Here is a 21,957-nt window from a genome sequence, read left to right as displayed (position 1 = left end):
GGGCTCAGCAAGCAGCCGTGCCCCGCTGTCTCCAGCGGCATTTGGGCTCCAGTGGCACCTCCGCAGCCGCCCAGGTGAGCACCCCGCCAGGGCACCATGCTGCCGGGGTGCAGCCAGGAGTTGGGGAGCCTTTCGTGAGGGCTGGCTGTTTCCCTGCTCTGTCCTCTGCACTTATTATTGCTGTTAATAACGATCGTCGTTAAGGGCCAGGGGAAAACAAGGAGAATAAATATTCTGCAGGGCGTAAATAGCTTTGAGTCTCGGAGAGCTGGTGCGGGCTGCATGCCTCGGCCCCGACGTGCCCCGTGGGGCGCGCGGAGAGGCAGCGGCAACTGGCAGGGTTTGAGGTAGTAACAGTGCGGCGTTTCTGCGCAGGAAGCTGAGAGGCGTCTCAGAGCTGATGCCACGTGCAAGAAGGGCCCTGGAGAGATCAAAAAGGGAGCTGCGGGCGACCCCGGCTCCCTCTGCCCCCTCACAGGGGCTGGGGGTGCCTGCGCACCCGGCCGTTCTTGCTGTCCGGGGATGGGTGCTGCCACTTTTGGTTCCAGGCTTTCTGCCGTTGCCTCTCCTGGTGTCGCAGGGCGTTGCAGTAGACATCCAGGCTGGTGCCCGGTGCCCCCAGGGCCCGCGGGAAGCCCTTGTAGCCCGGGTACAGGTCAATCCGGGGCCGGGGGCTCTGGTGGGTCCCTCCTAGCTCGACCCCCTTGCTCCGTTTGTAGGGTGATATCTCCATGGCCTCGTGCCTGATGATGCGGAGGCTGTATCGGGTGAGGGGCCGGGAGAAGGAGCGCTCCACCGCCTGGCACTCGTAGGTGCCCATGTCCTCCCTCGCCAGCTGACGGATCAGCAGCCCTTGCTCCAGCACGGAGAAGTGGCCATTGTTCCTGACCTGGGGCAAAGGCAGGGCACCGTGGGTCAGTCCCCAGGGACTGAGCCACCCCTGCGCCTCGTCCCCACCACCCCATCCCCCATACCTCGCTCAGGCCCGTCTCCTCGCCATGCTGCACCAGCCACCGGACCGTTGTCTGCGGGGAGCGCGCCAGGCACTCTAGGAAGGTTGAGTTCTTCTCCACCCCAAAAACCAGCTTCTCCACGGCAGCGGTCCCTGTGTGGGGGATGAGACAGGGTGAGTACCCTGCGTGGGAGCTGTGTGACGGGCAGGGAGGGAGGCCAGTGCAGGGTCTGTGACAGATGCTGCTGGTGGGCACTGGTTTCCCAGCACCATGCTGCCCAACCTCCTGGGCATCGCTGGCCCCCGGACGGAGCTGGCTGCCTGCACTGGGGCTCCTCGAGGGGCTGGGGCTCACCCTCTGCCGTGTCCTGGCATTGGCTGAGCAGGTCAGACTTCAGCGCGTCCTGGCAGCGGGCACGTCTGTGGGAGAGCAGACAGGGCTGTGGGGTGGCACCCGCCCTGGGCTGCGGGACCCCTCGGTGGCAGAGCAGCCAGGGAGAAGGGGGGACTGGGGAGGGCTGGGGTCCCCCAGCAGGGCAGTAGGAGTCTGGGCTGATGGATGAAGCTCCAGGACTGATACTTTGCCCTTCCCTGCTCCGAATGCCATCCCTTTGCAAGGGGACAGCAGGGCTGGCCCGGGCGGACGCTCACCTCTTCTCGGTGAGCAGGTGAGGGGCGCAGGCCTTGCCGTCCCAGGTGCAGTAGGGGTCCCTGGCCAGGCAGCAGTCGGTGCAGGTTTTGCCGTAGAGCTCGCAGCGGTACAGGGAGAGCTGGAGCAGCCCGTGGGTGCTGCTCACAAACAGCTCCTGCTGCTCGGGCAAGCAGAACAGCCACGGTGGGTGCCCACGGCTGGAGACCAGGGAACGGAGCTCCCAGCCCCGGGCCAGGGTAGGGGCACCGGGAGACAGGGGGAGTGGGGAGCAGAGCCTTCCCCACCTCAAGGCTGCCCTGGCAGGAGCCCATTCCCTAAATGTGCAAGCCCTGGGGCCAAGGGACACAGGCAGAGGGGCTGCTGCCAGCTGCCCTCTGTGCCCCATCCCCTGGCTGCTGTAGGAAGAAACAGGAGGGAGGACTCACCTGCTTTGGAGATAACTTCATGTCCAGGATAGGAGAAGGCACCTGGAGGGGAAGGAGAGAGTGCTGCAGCCATGTCGGTCCCTCCTGGGGACCTCCCAGTGGGGCTGGGACCCCAGGACGGCAGGGTGCCGGGGTCCTGCCCCAGGTCCCAGCTCCTGCTCCACGTAGGCAGCCTGGGCTGGCCCTGCTCGATGTGGGCAGCCCTGCCCGGCAGCCGTGCTTCAAACCTGGGGTCAGCCCTCCCATTTTATTTTGGATTCCAGTTTGCCACCCCATCCCATGGGAGACGACCTGGCTCCGGTCCCCCTGGCTCCCCTCCACGCTAGCACCTGGGTCAGGGCAGCTGGGAGCCACCAGCAGCGAGGTGAGGGACCTCTCCAGTAAAGACCAGTGACTTGCTGCAGGAGCTTGCAAGGAGGATTCCATGGGGCAAGGGGAGGCCATCGCGGTCCAGCCCTGGCCCCCTGTACCTTAGTGACGCTGATCTCCTCCAGGCTGACCACCTCAGCGCCACGGCTCACCCCGCCGGCCAGCCCCACCTTCAGGATTTTACCATCATCTGTGGAACGCGGCGGGAGAAGGAGCTGTCAGGGCTGGCAGCCGGCAGGACCTGTGTGCCACACAAGCTGCCCTGAGGTGACAGCATCCCCAGAGCCGGGGCGAGTTCCCACCTGTGCCAAGGAAGAGCACGTCGTAGTGCCGGCTCTCCGTCTCCAGCCTGTGCACCAGCAGCCGCCGCAGCCGGTAGGGTACGTTGACCCTCACCAGGACGGGCTGGTGGCCCTGCGGGTACACGGGCTCCCACATCAGCTGGTGGGTGCGCATGAAGCTGATCACCTCGTCAGGAAAGTCCTTGGTGGAGTGCAGGAGTGGGTCGTACGTCTCGCTGGGGCACTGCATGGCAACACGAGGGGCTGCGTTAAGGCCAGGCCAGCCAGTCCCGCTCCCCCTAACCCTGCTCCCCAGCCCCTTACCGTGCCGGGCCGGGGATAGGGGACGCGGCCCTTGTATTCCACCCAGCGGTAGTCGAATCCCTCCTTGTGTGCAAACGGCCCGCTGAAGGCGGCTCTCACTGCAGCCATGGAGTACACGCAGACGGCGGAGCCGCTGAAAACACCGCTGCTGGGGGCACGCGGGCTGTCAGCGTCCGTGCGGGGGACAGGCGCTTCCGTACCCATGCCCTGAGCCCATGCTGCCTGCTGCCAGCCCCGCAGTGGTGCATGGCTCCCAGGGGGTGACAGGAACCCCTTTGGCACAGCCAGGGGCCAGCCAGATCCCAGCTCACCTGGAGACCGTGAAGAGGCCAAAGACGAGGGGGTTCTGGGGGTCCCGAGTGCGCAGGAGGAAAACATCCTCTGCAAGGAGAGGGACGGAGGTGAGACGCCCAGGAGCTGCAGCAGCGGTCCCAGGGATGTGGGAAGGCATCCTCCATGCCGTGCCCTCCTCCCTGGGCACGCTGGAAGGAGCAGCCGTGGCGGAGCAGTGTTGCTCCCGGCTGCAGCCTGGGCTGCGCACTCACCCAGCTGGTCGAAGTGGGTCTCGGTGCCCTGGGGCCCGGGGATGGAGCACACCAGCCGGGCCTTGAGGAAGGTGCTCCAGCGGTTGATGAGGCTGCGCTTCCCTCCGACGTCGTTCTGCCAGGCACCGAGAGCCAGGCTCAGCTCAGCCTCCCCGTGCCTCCCCAGCACCGTGCAAGCCTCGGTCCCCGCAGTGGGACAGCCCCAGCCCTGAGCCCTCTGCTCTGTGTTAGGAGGGTGGTGACACCCTCCTGTCCTGCTGTTTGCCCCTGTTTGGGATGTCCCATGGCCCAGAGGAGGTAAAAGCCCACCTGGTAGGATGCCTAGCCGTGGCACGCTGGCCTTTGGTGACTGACCTTGCAGACCCGGGCCACCCTGGCGTGGATGTGCCGCCTCTCCCACTGCCCAGCTTCCATGGCCGTCTCACGGAAGAAGACATAGACCTTGTCGTCGTGTGGGTTGTAGGTATCAGGGATGGCATAGGCACCGACAAAGGTGGGCTCTGCGGGGGGAAGGAGCAAGCACAATGTAGCCCTGTGCCCTCATCCGACCCCGTTGTACTGCCCTTGGAAGCCCTTGGGAGCAGTGTGAGCTGCTGAGAGTACGCAGTGCTTCCCCCGGAGAGGAGAAGGGGACAGACTGCTGAGCTCCGCACCCAGTGCTGGCCCCAGCCTCTCCCCAGCAGGCAGGAGAGCCCCCCACCATGCCCCATGTGTCCCCCTGGTCCTACCGTGTAGCCAGTGGTCCTGGTTCTGCTCCGTCCGGATGTAGCTTTGCTCAGCCCCGTGGACCCAGGTCCGGAAGAAGGCAGCACTGCTGCCCATGAAGTCGCTGGAGGTGCCCGAATAGAGCTCCCCGTCTGCGGGGTCAGAGGGGGTGTGGGTGAGTTGGGGTGCCACAGCTGGAGGTACCCTGGCAGGACACTTCTGTGTCCTCGGAGGCTCAGGGAGGGTGGAGGTGGCACAGCCTGGCTGAGACCCTCCTCCAGACCCGTGACCCAGCATGGCTTCTAGCCCGTCACCCGCCCAGCCCTTCCGCAGCACTGGTAGGAGGCGGACAGGCTGGTGACACCACACAGCCCCATGCGCATGGCACCTTGTCTGCATGGGAACCGTGAGGTCGAGGTGAGCCGGGGCAGGACCGGCCTGTGTGGGATGGCTCCACTCACCTGCACCCACTCGGGACCACAGCCACGCGCAGCAGAGCAGGGGTGCAGGCACTGCTGCCATCGCCTCCCAGCACAGACCGTTCCCAGCCCTCCCACCTCCCAGCACTGCCTCTGCTCCTAGCTCCTTCTTACCGATGAGAAGTCCTGTGAAGGGTTCACGGGGGCTGTACGGGCACCGTCCTCGCCCTGATTCCAAGGAGTGGGTCACCAACCGCATAGTGGGAGCCCCGGGGCCCTGCCAGAGCCAAAGGGGAGATGTCAGCCCGGGGGGAGGCTGGAATCAAGCTGGGTATGTGGAGCTGGCTGCCCACCCTCCCCAGGCTTCGGGGCTCCCTCTACCCCCACTCCCTGGGCAAGAGGATGAGGATGAACTGGGGGTCTCTTGCCACCCTCTGCAACGGGAACGTGGCTGGCCAGGGTGTCCCTCACCTTCCCCCTGGCTCCCAGCTGGATGAAGGCACAGACGGGCTGGTAGGAGCCGGTCCCGCAGGCGAACACGTGGCTGCTGTTGAAGGGCTGAAGGAGGCGGATGAAGTTGGCACACTCCGTCTGCTCAAGGGGAGATGTTCGTTAGAGGGCTGAGCCCAGGTCTGGGCACTCCTGCCCAGCCCAGTGGCATGTCTGCTCGGGATGCGGGAGCCCAGCCAGATCCTCCACCAGCAGCCGGTAAGCTGAGCTTAACTCTGGCTGGCTCGACACCCTCGTTTCAGGCAGACCCCACGCTCCCTCTTAGGCTGGTGCGGGTGTTTAATACCCATGGCAAACCGCAAAAGGCCACAAGCCGGGGGCTGCCGGCCACCCTTACCTCCACGTTCTTCCCTGCCAGCTGGCAATGCTCGACCTGCTCCTTGGGGGCTGGCCAGAAAATCTGCAACACAGAGAGCCCACCGATGCAACCCCTGCTTTCCGTGGCCTGCCTGGTTTGGCTGGCTCTCACAGGCACCGGTGGGAACGGGCTCAGCCCAAAGGTGCTGCCAGCTCAGGTGCACGGTGAGGACCTGGGTCTGACACCCCTTTGGTTCCCCAGGGTCCAGCCGAGCTCTGCGGGCAGCCTGCCAAGAGAGCTGAGAGCGAATCTGGCGTGGGGACAGAGCCTGGGTGGGCCACGGCACGCCTAGGCGGTGGGCAGGCTCCCCTGGATCCCGGCCCGTGGGAACGCCAGGCCGCAGGGCCTTAATGGGCTTTTCCTTTGTCGGGCTCGAGCTGCGCCCCTGCCAGCAGGATGTCTTGGGATGACATTAGCGGACCCGCCGCTGGAGTTGTTGTGGCTCTCGCAGCAGCAGCAGGGACGAGGTGTGACAGCAGGTCTCCGGCCACTGCCCTTCCACCCGTGCCCGGTGTCCACCCAGGTCTCCTCTCCTGGCCAAGCCGCCCTGTCCCTCCCTGGCATCGGCCCGTCCCAGTGGGGCTCAACACCGCCAGGGATGGGTTGACTCCGCTGATTGAGACATCCTGGCTTGAATGTGTCCCCAGTGATGTTAGAGCATCCCAGCTCAAGGCACATCCACCTCCACGCCCCAGCACTGGAACAAGGAGCGGCTCCCGGGGGGGAAGACAGCAGCCCGGCCGGGGTCACACTCACACCCTCCTTCCAGCACTGACCTTCTCAGGCTCTCTGCTGGGATGGTCGAGGTAGAGCAGAAAGATGTGGTTTTTTGCTCCCACCATCAGCCAGGCCCTGTCTTCATCCACCAAGAGGGCTTGGAAATCCATCCCGTCCCCCGAGGCCAGCAACAGGCGAGAGCTGTTGGATCTCAGCAGATCTGAGGAGCACAAGGTGGGAGAAAGAGAGAGAAACCCACCCGTGAGCAACACCACAAGACGCCCTGTGCTCCCCAGCCGGGACACTTCTTTCCTTTGCCTGTCCCCAAGCCTTGTAGACTGCGAAGAGTCTGCTGGGCTCTACCCCAGGCACCGGGACGGGCGGACGGGTGGATCGGGATGGGCAGGATGACCTGTCCCTGGCCCAAGGAGCTCCTAAGGGAAGTCCCCAGCTGCGTCCCGGGTGCCGGTCTGACCCTGCATCCGCCACCCTGTGTTTTCCCCCTCGATGTACTGAGACACAGCCCAAACCCAGTGTTGGACTGGCTCAGGAAAGGGGCTTCAACGAGCACCCAGCGGGAAAGGCTCTGCGTTTCAGGCTGCAGCTCCTCCCGTGCAGAAGCCCAGGGAGGCCAGCATGACCCCTCTGGCACAGTTGGGGCGTGCGAGGGACAATAAGCTCTTGTCTCTTGGCTAACCACTCCCGAAACAACATCCCCGGGGCCCACGTCGGCCCGTGACATGCAGCACCAGGTTTTAGGGCTGGCTGCCGGGGTGAGCATCCCCCAGCACGGCAGGAGCGGCTGCTGCCCTGGACACGGGATGGCAACAGCTGCTGTCCCAGCAAGTGCCTGCTCCCGGGGATCAAGGCAGGAGAAACCAGCACCCAGTGGGCCTTGGAGCTCCTAGAAATCGTAACGCATTGCCTTCCTCTTCGAACGGGGTGGGATCCAAGTAGGGGTAGGGTGAAGGCTGGCATGGCTCCCCTTAGCTCTGGTGCCGTGGGAAGCGGTGATGGAGATGGGCTGCTGCTGGATGGGGACTGGAGGGAGGTGGAATGCGGCTGGAAACCCGGGGTGATCTGTAAGAGCCAGGCTGAGAAATGACCCCAAATCTTGTGGGTTGAAGCAGCATAGCAGGAACTGAAGGAAGGAATCTTTAAAGTGGAGCTGGTGCTGGACGGGTGGATGGGAGTGTGGGCGGATGTGGATGGCAGCACGGGCAGACGTGTGGCCGCGGGCACAGGTGGGGCATACGTGGGCAGGGACACGGCTTCATTCAAAGGCGACTGGCTGACACGGGAGGTTGTGTCTCTCTTCCTTCCATCCCGTTTCCAGGGTCGAGGGGAAGCAGGGCCGGTGCCTGCGAGGTGGAAATGCCACTGACGTCGCTTGTCCCTGCAGGGGAAGGACCTGCTGGGCCACAGGCAGAGGTCCCATCCGGATCCATGCTGACGCAGCCAGGCTCGCTCCCAGGTAGCGTTTCCTTCTCCCCTTCCTCTGGGGTCAGAGCTCCGGCTTCTGCAAACCCCCCTCTGCCAGGAGCTGCTCCCAGATGTGTCTGCGAGCTCCTGCTCCCCCTCCTCCCGCTCCCACAAAAACTGTGCGCAGCCCCGCTTCATCCCCCCTGCCCTCGGGTACCCAAGGGATGTCCTCTGGGTGCCAAGAATAGGGGGAGAAAGTTCCCAAGCCATTTCCCGCCAGCTGAATGGGATTAGCAGCTGAATTCCTGTCCCTGCCTGCGGGTCATTGTCACAGCTGGGTCCCCAGTGGGCTGCTGTGCGTCGCCCACCCTCCTGCACCTGCCAACGTTCCCAGGACCGGCCCGATCCAGGGGGAAATGTCGGGCAGGGCACTGGGGAGTCCAGTTGGGGTGGGAGGGCAGGACAAAGGTTCATCCAGTGCAGGGGTGTAATTTAGCAGAGAGGGGACAAGGCTGGTCCCAGGGAACGTCACCCGCTGGTCACCCTCTGACCTGCGCCAGCCCCGTCCAAGGATAAGGTCAGGCAGGGTGATGGAGGAGCTGGGAGGGCCTGGGAAGGGCTCCCTGCCCTACACGTGCACTGTGAGACCCCTGGCAGCATCAACGACCATGAGGATCTGAGCCTGACGCTGCGGTGTGGCTCTGCTTCCTCGCCAAGGGTCGGCAAGCGCTGTGGATCCTGACCCTGTACACTGGAGGCTGCTGCGCACAAACCAGCCTCTTCTTCCCCCAGCTCCAGCTGTACGCACAGGACATTTGATCCAGGCCTGGACCCCCGAGGCAGGGAGCCGGGCGGTCTCCGCAGCAGCTGCGCGGTGGCTAAACCGACGGGTAAGCCTGGAGAAACATCCTCTTCTTTGTGTGCATTATCTCCCAAGGCCACGGTGTTTTTCTTTATTGTCAGGACCACCGTAACCGCCTTGTCCCATCCATCATCTCCGCCTGCCCCTCAGCCACAGCATCCTCCACGCGGGGCGACCCTGGGCTTCCTGGGGTCAGCGCCCTTCCCCCAGCCCTCAGGCGGAGCCGAGCACGGAGGAGATCCCAGGGGGAAGCTTGGCGCTAAATCGGGCTCCAGCCCCTCGCTGCCATCGGCCGATAAGAGAAGTGCCAGCACAGCTCTCTGTGCCGATAACCAGAGACCCACCGGCCTCCCGCGCTCCCGGGCACTTGCCGCGCGGTGATGGCTTCGGGGTCCTGCCCGGCTGGGCTGGCCGCAGACCGAAGGCTGGCGGAAGAGCCGTTTGCCAACTCCTGGCTGTGCTTGCCCCAAATTATTGCAGTCAGAGGAGCTGGGAGGCAGCAGGTTTTGCTGCCCTGCTGTACGGCCTCAGAAAAGAGAGCGGCTCTGCTGCGGGCAGCGGCAGGGCTGACCCAGCCTGACCTAGCCGGCCGCGAGTGCTGCGTGCTATGATCAACCTCCTCCTCCTCGCCTCCTCGGCGGGGTGGGAGCCGCCGCTGTTGTTCCTGGCCCCGTGCCCCATGCCCCATCCTTCCTTTGCTCTCCCAGCCTGCGGTGCTGTCATTTCCTTCTGGCGAGCCTGCTTGCGTCTTCTCTCCGCGCTCCGCCAAGGGCTCTGCCTGCCTCCCCCATGCTGGGATCTGAGGGTGAGATCCCGTTGACAAACTCTCAAAGGTCTCCTTTTATCTTTTTTTTTTTCCTAGGGGTTTTTAAACCTAAACTTCTCAAGGCATTGTGTCCTTGAACCTGCCCCGTGCTGTCCATGAGTCACATCCCCTGCCATTGTTCACGTCGTCCTTGAGCCCTCCTGATGCTGGGAGCTTCCTCTCCTGCCTCTGCCCAAGACTTGAGGTCTTCTGGCACGTCTGGCCCCAGCACGCCCTGGGGCTTTGAAGTCAGGGGTCCATCTGCGCTCAGCCTGGCTCTGCTTCCTCTGGCTCCAAGGAAAGGAAGGCCCTGCACCACATTTCCGAGCCGGTCTATCAGCAGGGGCCATCTCCCCGCAGAGATATCCTGCATCCCGGGGGGTCCAGCCCTCTCAAGCCACAAGCCTGGGGAATCTTCCACATTGCCAGTGGCCACTGACCAGAGAGCAGCTCTTGGGTGATGGAGCAGGCCAGGATGGTGGCTCCGGCTCTCTGAGTGCGACGCCCATGGGCAGGTTAAGCTCTTGGACTGCCACATCCAGGGCAGCAGCGGGACGTGCTGAACCACCCATCCTTCAAAGCAGCTTGCCCTTTTTCACACAGGGGAAGCTGAAAGCTGGTGAATTGGCCAAGTCTGTGCGGCAGGTCCATGGCAGAGTGACCACGGCTGGGCTAGCAGAGCTCTGCTCGAACTGACAAGCTTGTTCCCCTGCAGAGACCCTTTCCCTAGGAACGCTCCCCTTTTGGCACGTCCCTGCTGGGCTGCCCGCCGTGCTACCTGCTGTCTGCTCTTGTTGCGTCTTCAGACAATGGAGAAGGGGCCCTCCTTCGCGTCAGGCAAAAGAAGAGCAAACTGTGCCTCCCCTGAAGAGCTCATAATCTAAACAGACAAGACAGATGCGAAGGGGGAAGGGTAAAGCGCAGCAGGGAAATGATCTGTGTGATGGATCAGCCTCTCCTCGGCAGGAAAACAGGGGTGAGGGCAGAAGGGCTGAGCTGGGACAGGACCGCGCTGGTGGGGAAGGGGCTGGCAGCCCTGCCTGGGGCTCAGAGCCCCCATCGCACTGCCAACGTGAAGGCCTGGGGCTGCCCAGGGCAGCTCTGGCCCAGGACACACTGTAAGATGCCAAGAGCGAGCCTGAGCAGAAGGAGACACCGCTGAGGGTCCCAGCATTGCACTGGACCAGGGCAGGGCGTTCCCTGCTCCGCTCCCTTCTCCAATGCCAGCAGCGCCAGTGCAGCATCCTCAGGGGCTGCGCTCCGTGCTGCAGCCGTGAAACATCCCGAGGGCCCAACGTGCGGAGATGCTGCAGCCACAGCTACGGGGCCACTGCCTGCCTCCCCTGAGCCCTGGCCACCCGCTCCGCTCCCTGGCTGCAGGAGGCTCTCCCAGCCCACCCAAACAACGTGCAGACCCCCAGCAAATCCACCCGGCAGCCCGCTTACCTTTGTAGGCAAGGCGAAGGCGCGGGGCGTGCTGCTTCCATGCCTTGCCACTGCCCGGCTGCTGCAGGACGAGGCAGAGGAGGAGCGCGGCAAGGGGCAGCCTGCGGCCGGGGGCAGCTCGCATCCTGGTGCTCGGCAGCCGGGGAGAGGGCAGCTTGTCCTCACAGCACCATGGTCCAGCGCCAAGATGCTGCCTCCGCCACCAGCTGCAAGCAGAGAAGGGGAAAGGCTGCACCGCAGACCCCTGACCCACCGGCCCCTGGCTGGGGAGGGTGCTCGAGGGAGCACGAGCGATGGCTCGGCAGGTCTGCAGGTGGCTCGTCCCCCAAAAGATGTCAGGCCAGCTGCTTTGATGGAGAAGGGCCACCAAGAGCAAGCGTCCAGCCCCCTGCGTGCCTGCGGCGCTGCAGAATGAGCCGGGGCTGCTGCAAAGGGACGACACTGTCACGGTGAGCTCGGCACGTCGGGCTGGGGACCTTGCAGCACCCACCGCAAGTGTCGGGGCAGCCTTTATCTGAGCAGAGCAGTTGCGGGCTGCCGGGGGCTGGGCCCACCCCTCCCTAGGGAGCGCGGGCTCCAGGGAGACAAGGCTTGTCTTGAGGAGCCCATGCAGCCCAAACTGGCCAGGCTGGGAGGGAAAGCAGGGACCCGTGGAGGTGGGTATCTCACTGGCTGGGCTTTCCTCGCAGCCTCAGCCATCATCGATGGTTCTGGTAGGGTGAGGAGGATTTCTGAACATCTCTGTTGCCATGAGCCATGCTGGTCCCAGCTGGGACACCCAGCACCTGTGGGAGCCGGCAGAGCAGCTGGTGCTCCCAGGGCCAGTTTGGGTACTGGGAAATGAGGCTGTGGCTCACTGGCTGCCCCTTCTACCACCTGGGAGCTCCAACAACTTTCACTTCCAGGGACTTCAGAAGACCAGCTGTCACTGCCTATGTGGCGTGGTGCAGGCTCAGCCACGACTTGCAGTACTCAGGAGCGCTCGGATTTGAATATCCCGGAGGCGATTGCCATGAGGGAAGAGGTGAGGAGCTCTAAGGGAGCAGAACACCCTCCAACAGGCTCTCAGAGCTTGGGCATCCTCTGCTGAACATCTGCTCACACCCCAGTGCCCAGCCAGAGCCTGGTGAGGGATCCCTAACGCTCATCCGACCTCGGCTCGGGGCTAAATCTCCCCCCTCTTACTCGAGGGGGAATTGGAGCACTGCCTATAGATGCTGCTTTTGTGACCTCTCCGACATCAGCAGCGGCTGCCCGTGTACGCAACCCATCACTTTGGCCGGTAGCTCTGCAAATTGCCCGGTCACCACCGGCCTCTCCAAGGCCACCGGCGTCCGTTGGCTGCGGGATGCTGCAGGCTGGAAGGGCTCCCTTGCATTCACACCCCCTCGCAGGGGTGCAGGCTTTCACCGCCTCGCCCACCAGGTCCCACACTTCCGCGGGGAGCGGGGCTGGCCTGGCAGCTCTCAGCAATTAGTTCAGGCAATTTAGATGATTCTTCCTGCCTATAAACGCCCTGGTCCCTAAACGGCGGCTCTGACCAACTCCCCACTCTCACTGCGTATTAAGTTCTTTCAGTCTCAGGGCTGAAAGCTTTAAAATGAGCTTTTGGGCTCATTCTTGGCCAGAAGCTCTTGGCGCAGGGAGCAGGGGATTTCTGCCGTCCCGGTGAAGGGCTGTGTAGGAGGGATGGGGCAGCCAAGCCTTTCCCACTGCTTCGGTTTGTGCTTTCCACAGGAAGGAGCGCTCAGCTCTGCTCCGGGAGGAGGTTTCGGGGTGGTGGTTGGGGTTCCTCTCCCTCCTGGCAGGCAGGCAGTGGGACAAAAACCCCACAAACATGATGAGTTTAGCTGGGTTTGAATTGCTCGTTGCTCGACACACTGATGGTGGAGAGGGGGGGTTCCCGGGTAGGACCCCCAGGACACTGGGGACCCGCTAACAGGCCGTGCTGCCCTCGCATCCCCCACAAACACCTTCCCAGCAGGCAGCGATGCCGAGCAGCTTCCCTGTGCCGGAGATGCTGCAGCAACTTTAGCTTTTCCCTGCGCTCAGCCGTCTGCAGCGGTGTCTCCCAGATCCATCCCACGGCCGTGCCCTGGGTGAGCAGTGCTGTCCCGGGGGTCATCGCAAGGACGTGCTGGGGTTTGACAGAGGTTTTGGGTTTTTTTTGCCAATGTGTCTTTGGTTGCTGGAGGACTCACGAAAATGCCAGCCTCTAATTGTAGCTTTCTATAAATGGAGCAGGGCCTGTGCTAGGCTTAGGTTTGGGCTAAGCCAGCCCTGGGAGGGACCTTTCGTGACCCGGAGCTCCAGGGGATGCCAGGGCGGGTCGGGATTCTGCGGATGGCGGGCAGGGCACCCCTCCTGCCTCCGGGACCGGCTCGCGCACGGCCACTGGGCGAGCTTCGGGGAGCAGCGGGGATGCTTCGCATGCCTGCAGCCGGGGCGGCGGGGCAGGCGTGCACGCTCCCATCTACAGCTTGGGTGTACCCGCGCCCTGTCTCCTCGCCCCAGGGAAGCCAAGGGCAGGTTTGGTGGTGGCAGGAGCGGCAGCCGTGCAGAGGAGGAACCCCAGAGCCCTGGGTGTGGGGTCAGAAAAAAGTGTGGGTCTTGCTGGAGGGGTTCAAAATGGGCAAGGAAAGGAAAAATGGTCAAACTTCTGATGAGAAAGGTTTCTCCTGCACACCACGCTTTCACCAAGGGCTCCCTGCCAGCGTGCCCAGGCAGCGGTGAGGGACCCGGTGTGTCGGTCCCCAGACACACAGCTGAAATCCCAGCGGCAGCTCCCGACCCGGCTGTGCCCACAGCATCCCTTGCCGTGCCGGTCAGAGCAGGGACACTGGGGAAAATGGGCGGCAGGGTCGCGTCCCCTGCCTGTAAACCCCCTGCCCAAATCTGCCCGGAGGCGACGAGCTGGGCAGAGGCAGAGTTTACACTGAGAGGGGGAGCGCGGGTGTCTGGAGGATGGAAGCAAGCTGCGGATGATGAATCTAGGGTTAAATTAAACACTCCCGACAGCTTTAAATAATCAACCATCCGGGGCCGCAGCTATTTCTATCTCAGTTTGGAGAGGGAAGCAGTGACGAGGGCGGGCTGCTGGGCGAGGGGACATCAGGGGGTTAGGGTTTCATAGCCTGATGGGGAGGACGCGGGTGACGGCAGCCCTGTTTCGGGGGCTGGCTGGCACCAGGAGCATCTCGGTGTAGGTGGCATGGGTGGTGGCACTCCAGCCAAGCCCCAGTGCCAGCGCCTACCCCGTGCCCTCCCCTCCCACGGGTGACCTGCACAAGTCCCACGGGCTTAAGGCTCTGGGCTGTCATCTAGACTCACCATTTCAGGACATGGCACTGAATTTTCCCCTTGGACACAAAATCCCCTGGAAGGTCTTGCCGGCGACTGAGCAACACGGGGAAAAGACAAATCCCTCCTGTCTGAGACGTGCGGGTACAGGAGGCAATTGTTCATCCATGAAAGCACCAATTTCCTCCCCACAACTCCTACTTGCTGCCATGCAAATTGTAAAACAGCCCAAATTTCACAGGGGGAAGGGCCCTGGCAGTAGGTTTGTCAGGCTACAGACTGTCTCCAGAGAGGGAAGGGCCTGCTGAACCCCAGCTCCTCCGCCATCCCACGGCATGAACGGCAGCCCCCCGCCCTGCCTCCCAGCCCGCCATGTGCTCCCGCGCTTTCACAGGCCCCAATTGTGCCCCGGCTAATCCCCGCACGCTGCTGGCAGCCTCCTGCCTTCTTCAGTTACACAGCGGGGCTGTGGGCTGGGGGCAAAGCGCCGGGGGACTTCCAGGAGGGAGGAGAGGGGCTGCACCCCAGGGTCAGCGTTCAGCCACGGCAACTATCCCTGTGGGGGGATGGGACCGCTGTGCTAGGGGCTCACTGTGAGATGGGAGAGCCGCAGGGGGCTGAGACCCCCTCCATGGGGTCTCCTGAGTCTGTCCTGCCTCCCCCCCGCGGAAGCCCTGGGTGCGGGTTGTCACACCTCAGCCTGGGAGGGCAGGTACTGCTCCGGCATTTTTGGGAGCCAGGAGAAAGGAGTCTTGCCCCTGCTCAGCCCGGGGAGTCGGTCGTGCCTCTCCATCCCGTGCAGGATGATGGATGCCTCAGCAGCTGCGGGGAGAGGCAGCTGTCGTCCTTCTCCAACCGGGAGGACAAAGCCACCGGGGTTGGCCCTCGGCCCCCTCTCTGCCTTCCCCCAGAGCCGCCTGGCCAGGGCAGGATTGACGCCAGGGAAGCTGGTGGCGCTGAGCTGCTTGTGGGGTGGGGATGGAGGCACGGGATGCTCCCGCAGTTGGGACCACAAAAGCCAGTGCTGGAGCTCAAGTGGCACGGAGGCGTCACGGTGTGCCCTGCAAAATGGCAGGGTGTCAGAGAGCCCCTCACAGGTCACACGTGGCCAGCCAGAGCCCCAGAGACGGAGGGGAGCAGGCTTCGGAGGGTTCCAACGGAAGAATTGTTGAAGAGCAGCAGGAGGCCAAGGTTGCTCAAGCTTCACCCGCATTTCTCTGCCATCACACGGCTGGCCAGCAGGCACCCTTCCAGCCGGGACATCTCCTGGCAGCCTCCTGAGATGAAAGCCCCCGATCGCAATTAGCCCCAGATCACCCTCCCTTGCCAACCGCTGCTGCCGAGGCATGCCAAGTGCCACGAGCGCGGAGGAACGCGTTCCAGCTGCCGCTGGCACGCTGCGGCCCTTTGCTTGCTCTGCGGCGGCAGCGTGTCACCCCTGCCAGGCAGGAGGGCTGGCCGTAATAGCGATAAGCTCTGTGATCCGCGCCGTGTCAGGGGGACCTCGCTGCCTGCGGTGACACTTCCAAGCACGAGCACTTTTCTTTTCCTATTTTTTTTTTCCCACTTTTTTCACTTCTTAAGCGTGCTGAGGTGCAAACATTCCCAGTCGCCGAGCCCCTTCACGTCACAGCTGTGCCGCCGCACCGACACGGACCTGAGCCCCTGCAGCTGGTTTTCCTCCTCCCCTGTGGTGCAGACAAAGCGGTGTCCGTCCCGGGCTGCGAAGCTGTCCCTCAGCGCTGCCCCGGGACCCTGGCAGAGCCCAGCTGTCCCTGCCTTTCTGCGCAGACAGGGCTGTTCTGTCTGCCTGGGGCCTTGGTAGGTGGGAGCCGGGCCCTGAGGAGTCAACTTGTGTTCAGAAGAGCAAACACAGCATCTCCACTAACGATGCTCCTCTCCCTGAAGCTTCAGCAGCTTAAGGCATGCTCCGGTTGGGAACACATCCTTGGAAAGCAGATGGGGAATTGCCAAGCCCAAGGCCGGCCAGGATATGAATAGCTGTTTATGAAGGGATAAGGAGCTGGCTTCACTTAACATCCTGCTAATCCCTTTCTCGAGAGGCCGTTGGCTCGGCCCCTACCTCTCCCTTGCCACTCAGGGAGGTGAAGCCTGCTCTGGCTTGGCTCTCAGGCCGGGGCTGGGAAGGTGGCCCAGCAGCCAGGCTTGTCTCTCTGCAATGGGCACGGTGATGGGCTGGAACGGCCCGTGATAGCAGCCAGCGGTTCCCACAGGGCTGTTTGGTGTTCCTGAACGCGCTTCTGGAGCCAGGTAGTGCCAGCTGGGTGACCTCCACCGTTCCTCCCTCCAGGTCACCCCGAGGGCATCCAGCACCAGGGAGCAGCAAGTGCAAAGCGCAGAGAAAGCCGGATGGAGACGGCAAAGCACGCCAGGATGCCAGCTGGCAGCAGAGCCGAGACAAATTCAGAGGAAGAAGGTCCAGCTCCTCACCAGACAAAGCAGAGGGTGAGCAGAGGGGCTGCGCTGCCAGGCCGGCTCCCCAAAGCCTCGGGAGTCCCCGGAGGCAGCGCCGCATTCCTCCGAGCCATTTATACCATGACGCTGCCCGCCGGCCGAAACCCACCCTTGTCACCTGTCCGCCACATGGCCTGACACTTGATATGGCCCTCGGGAGGCTCTGGGAGCTCTGCTCCGCTCAGGAGCAGTTTTCTGGGCTTCAGGCTTTCCAGGCTGGGTTTGGGTAAATCACACATGTGCCAAAACCTGGCCAGGGACAGGTTTCCGAACGCTTCTCTGCCCGAGGCAACCGAAAACCTCTGCTGAGGTGAGGGGCTGGGTGACACCCAGGGCTCTCCCACAGAGAGAAACATCCATTTTCTTCATTCCCAATGGGATTGCTGCTTCCCACCTCCAGACCTATCAGGCAGGGATGCTCAGCACCTCTCAAAGAGCTGTCGCCTTCACCGCATTTCCCCCAGATACAGAACCATTCCAGGCTGCGAAGCACCTGCTCCGCTGTGCGGTGACCCGGCTCATCGGCTTCACCCTTGCCAGCCAGCAACGCGGCTGCCGGCTGCGCTCCCAGGGCCTCTTGCTGTCCCAGCCGGGGCCGCCTGCCTCCCCCGACACTTGAAAGCTCTCAGTGTTTTCTTTTCATCAACGGGAGCCCTGCTCCCTGCGCTCCCTGGCCCGCTGCGCTAATTGGAACAGGCTGGGCAGGCGTGGGGGGCTTTGCCGGAGAAAGTATTTTAATGAGGATGGAGGGTGCCTGCGCTGTTATCTGCTTCTTCTCAGAGCCTCTTGGCTGGGCTCCTCGGTAATTACAGCCTGGATAAGCTCTCTGGCTTGCAAGCCTGGGACCCCTGTGGAGCACCACGCTCCGGCAGCCTCCTCGTGCTCCGGGACGCCGCTCAGGAAACACGGCTTCACCTGGGGGTCAGCTCCGGTCAGAGCGGCTGAGCGACCGCACAGCCCCCCCAGCCCAGCAGCTCCGCCGCGACGAAGGGAGTTGTCCGGAGCAAGGCTGGGGGTGTTTCCTAGGATTGGAGACCAGTGGAGACACTGCGGACGGCCACCACAGCCGTCATCGTTCCAGTGGGCAGCTGAGGCGCAGATGGACTAAGTGACCTGTCCATGGCCAAACGAGAGCCCTGGCAGGGCAGGGATTGACCCCAAGTGTCCCACCTTCCTCCAGCCAGCAGGTCATCCTCCTACAGCACAGACCAGAGCTCCGAGAAAGCTCGGCTCTGAGCCCGACTGCCGCTGCCCGTGCACAAGCAAGCGCGTAGCAGCGCGTGGTGGCAGAGCTGCCACCACCCGTCCGCGTGGGACCGCGTACCGTGGGAAGAGCAGCTCTCCTCCCAGTGCACAATGGACAGATTGAAACTGAAAGCCTCTTTTTTTTTTTTTTTTTCCATGCTACAAAGCGCTCCGGCCAAATTAGCTGACATCAGTGGTCTCCTTCTGGAAGAAAAAAACCAGGGAAATAAACCTGAGCTCAGCGGTGGGAGAAGCAGAGTGGTCCCTGCGCACAATAAACGGCAGCTCGCCAGGGCGCGAGGCGAGAACAATAACCCCACGCGGCGGGGGAACGGCATTGTTTGAGGGAAGCCATATCCTGGGCAGGCTTCCCAAGCCAACTGGGGATGACGCTGGCGACCATTGTACCCCATGCCGTGCCATCCCGCTGCCGGAGCCGGGCTGTGCCTGCCCAGCGCATGCGCGTGGCACGCCTGCAGGTACAGCGGAGCTGGAGGGTGGATTGGGGGGTACGTGAGGTCACTGAGTCTGGAGGTGGCAGAGCCCAAATATCCTACAGTGCCCACATCGGGGAACAGTAAAGGCTCATTGCTGCCGGGAATATGGAGTGCTCCCTCCTGGGTACCACGAAATCACTGTCACTCCCTGGCATCCTAGCCACAGGTAGATGTGGAATTTTTAAGGCTGTGATCTGGGATAATTGAGTCTATAGGGAAGCAAAACGACTGGGTCCCCTGTGCTGTGAGCCCAGCTCTGCAACCTTACGCTGGTCATTTTGCCACCCTGCTCTTCGGTTTCCCCAGGCTCAAAGTGTCGGAGAAGGCACGGCCGGCTTCTGCAAGTAGGGCAGCGGTGGGGAGGAGGTGGGGAGGCGATGGGTGGCTCACAGGGACCAGAGAGGCCCCAAGTCCAGAACAGGTAATGCTGGTTTTGCCCTCATTCCTGCTCCAGCCTGTCCTCCACGGGAGCTCCTTGCCACCCCGAGCAGGGTGCGGCGGGGTCTCTGGAGACCCGAGGAGAGCTCCTCAAAGTGGGCAGGTGACACCAGGTATGTCCCCCATTCCCTAGCCAAAAGCCATTCCCAGCTGCCCCCAGGGCCAGGGGTCACTCAGCTGACCAATCTCCCTGTCTTTGCTTTCAACACCCGGTTTGTAACGGCGCGAGACAGTGCCTGTGAAGAACCAGTTACCGCGTGCTCTCCGAGCCGCCTCTCGCTGTAACCCCAGCCGGAGCAGGGATAGACCAAACTTGGAGGAAGAGGCAGCTCCGAGAGTCCGGGAGCCAAGGTTTATAATAAATCTCCATCCTTGCTGTAAACAGCCCCTGAGAGGATGTCACAGGAGCACAGTGGAGCGAGGCAGCCAGAAACCCTCGCCGGTGAGGACGCCTGCCAGCCCCACCAGCTCAGGGGCTCGGTTTGGCAGAGAGCATCATTAGCCACGAGCCCTGCCAAGGACCCTGGGCTCAGCTCCCGCTCCCTCCGCTCGGCCTGGCATCGTCTCTTGGCCATCAGCCCAGAGGGCTCGGGCCGTGGCACCCCCTCGACAGCCTCCATGCACGAGCGCAGCGGGATTTGGGAGAACAACTTCCACCCTTGGGGGTTTCCTGTTTAAATCTCAGCCTAAGGAACTGGAGCGAACGATCCCTGGCTTGCATCCTTGTGGAATTTGGTGAGATTAGATTAGGGATGAATTCTTCCCATATTTCTTACGGAGCTGATATCTCCCGCCTGGCTTTCCAATTGACTCCCCCATCCCCGGCTCATAAATCACAAGGGTGTTTGTGTCTCTGTCGTTTCTCAACACCGTTAAACCCTGCAGGAGAAACCTATAGGTTACGGCAACCCCCTGTGTCAAGTCGGTGACCCGCCGGGGCCACCAGACCCCCCCTCCCTTTGAAGGCCGCTCAAGGCCCGGCCGGCGAAAAGCTGGGACACGCTCCGCTTAGCAAAGAGAAAGCTCCCTGCGGCTCGTGCGCGGGTCGCGCGGCCGGCATGTGTGCGGGACAGCTGCCGTTCTGTCACCGGCTCTCCTAGAGCACTTCTCCCTCTGCCCTTGGGCACGTGGCTGCGGCAAAAAAGGCCGGCTTCCACATTTTTTCCCCACAATGTTTAGATATTTAGATTTTTTTTTTTTCCCCACTCTCACACCAGTGCTCAGCAATGTGGTGATTCCTCATGGGAAATAAACTGCTTTGACAGAATGCAGCCACGGGTGCAACCTGCGGCTTGGGGCTTACGGGAGCCCTGCTGCCTCCTGCCTGTTAAGTGTCTCGCGATGATTTTCCACACCACAGCGCATCCCTCGGCCAGGCTGCCCCACACTTTCAGGAGCCGTAATTCGTGCCAGAGACAGTCTTATTTCAAGGAGAGGAAGAAATAACCCTCTTTGTCTTCATTTACGTTTGCCAAGCGTTTTGTTGTTTGTTTCTAGGCGTAAATAAACATTTAGCCTTCTCCCGTCCTCTCACCCGCAGTATCACAACCCAAACGTCCGCCTGTCGCTTTCAAGACGCTGGAGGAGCGTGAGGATCCCGACTCCCGGCCGGCCCCAGGCTCTGCCGTGCCTCCGAGCAGGACAGTTTGTTACAGGATCCCTTCGGAGCACCCGGCAGTTCTCGGGCTCTGTCTTTTCTCCCTGCTCTGTGGTGTGTCCCGAGGCTTCCCAGAGCTGAGGCATTGCAGAGAGGGAGGCTGAAGGACAGTTTCCCTGTCCTGATGGATTCCATGAAGCCTGAGCAGGGGACATTCCCCTCACAGACCAGAGAGGCTATTCCCCCCCGCACCCCCCCCCCCCGACTAAGGCTGTCACAACTACTTCGAGGCAAAAAGATTGATTTTTTTATTGAGGTAGGGGAAATCTGACAAAGCTGTCTTTGGGCAGTGGAAAAGTCCCCAGCATGGACTAGACAGTGAAAAATCTGTCCAGTACGGGATGTGGGGCTGTTAAACCTTAGCAGCAGAGCATCAAAGTTGAGAAGCCTCAGAAAAAAACATAATAACGACCCCCCCTGGCATCCAGGTGAAAGCATTAATAGGTGTAATCAGAAAATATCATTACCACAAACTTTTCTTCGCGTACCACGGCAAACCGAGAGGCGGAACGAGCTCCCCTCTCGCTCTCAGAGCGGGGAAAAGGCGAGCGGAGTCGCTCCGCACATGGATGCAGAAAGGCAGCGGCGCAGACCCCGAAAGCGGACAAGCCCAGGGTGGGGATCAGCCCCAGTTCAACCCACACCCCGGGCTGAGCTGGTCCCACTGGGTCCCACGAAGAGAAACCAGGCAACCGAGCCCGGCCACCCCAGGTCTTTAGAAACTTCCAGGTTTGTAAATAAGTCAAAAAACTAGAATAATCCCCCGGGTACTCACCGGCCCGGGCGCCCGCGGGGTCCCAGCAGCGATGCGCCCACGCAGCAGCGGGGAGGCTGCGGGGAGGAGCCGGGGGGTGGGTGGGTGTGTGGGTGGGTGGGGGGGATGATGGCAGCCGGGGGCTGCCCTTCGCTCCCGAAAGCAGCCCAGGATGCTGGCAGCGCGGGGTGCCGAGCCCCGCAGCCGGGCCCGCGGCCGCGGCCAGCGGTTGCCATCTAGCGGCGACCGGGCGCGTTCGGCCGGGGGATGCGGGGCGGCTGCTCCCCGCGATCTTTCCCTCCCGCAGCCCAACGCACACAGCGGGGCCGGGAGAGGAGAGCAGCCCGCGGGGGCACCGCTCCTTTTTTTTCTCCTTTTTTTTTTTCTTCTTTTCTTTTTTTTCTTTTTCTTCTTTTCTTCTTTTTTTTTTCTATTTTATTTTTTTTTATTTTCTTTTTTCCTTTTCCTTTTATTTTCTTCCTCTTTTTTTCTTTCTTTTTCTTTTATTTTCTTTTTCTTTTTCCTTTTATTTTCTTTTTCTTCTTCTTTTTTTCTTTCTTTTTCTTTTATTTTCTTTTTCTTTTTCCTTTTATTTTCTTTTTCTTCTTCTTTTTCCTTTTTTTTCTTTTTCTTCTTCTTTTTCCTTTTTTTTTCTTTTTCTTCTTCTTTTTCCTTTTTTTTCTTTTTCTTTCTTTTTCTTTTATTTTCTTTTTCCTTTTATTTTCTTTTTTTTCTTCTTTTTTCTGTTTTTTTCTTTTTCATTTTTTTTCTTTTTCTTTTTTTTTTTTCCTGGTGAATT

At 61.8% G+C, this 21,957-nt stretch overlaps 1 protein-coding gene across 1 annotated transcript; it reads right to left on the bottom strand.

Moving 5' to 3' along the window:
• Positions 1-6: 6 nt before the first annotated feature.
• LOC104484985 (semaphorin-3D) lies at positions 7-21,253 on the bottom strand. Its single transcript, XM_086755949.1, has 18 exons — positions 21,180-21,253; positions 10,793-10,998; positions 6,317-6,477; positions 5,520-5,582; positions 5,144-5,263; positions 4,847-4,949; positions 4,277-4,405; positions 3,903-4,048; positions 3,549-3,663; positions 3,315-3,384; positions 3,004-3,148; positions 2,701-2,923; positions 2,500-2,588; positions 2,030-2,071; positions 1,604-1,761; positions 1,308-1,372; positions 975-1,105; positions 7-889 (listed from the first exon to the last, which is right to left on the bottom strand). The coding sequence occupies exons 2-18, from the start codon at positions 10,914-10,916 to the stop codon at positions 473-475; spliced, it is 2,301 nt and encodes a 766-aa protein (XP_086612075.1). The 5' UTR covers positions 10,917-10,998; positions 21,180-21,253; the 3' UTR covers positions 7-472.
• Positions 21,254-21,957: the final 704 nt, after the last annotated feature.

Source organism: Chlamydotis macqueenii, chromosome 10 (assembly GCF_036417535.1).
Source record: "Chlamydotis macqueenii isolate bChlMac1 chromosome 10, bChlMac1.mat, whole genome shotgun sequence".
In the NCBI taxonomy this organism is placed as follows: Eukaryota; Metazoa; Chordata; class Aves; order Otidiformes; family Otididae; genus Chlamydotis; species Chlamydotis macqueenii.
The sequence above is the reverse complement of the archived record's forward strand: the minus strand, read 5'-3'. Positions and strand labels throughout refer to the sequence as shown.

Coding starts and splice junctions, on each gene's coding strand:
- LOC104484985 (XM_086755949.1), bottom strand. CDS start 10,916: ATGCGAGCTGCCCCCGGCCGCAGGCTGCCCCTTGCCGCGCTCCTCCTC. Junction 3,664..3,902: donor GGGTGGCCCGGGTCTGCAAG/GTCAGTCACCAA, acceptor GGTGCCTGGCAG/AACGACGTCGGAGGGAAGCG. Junction 2,589..2,700: donor CGTGCTCTTCCTTGGCACAG/GTGGGAACTCGC, acceptor CGCGTTCCACAG/ATGATGGTAAAATCCTGAAG.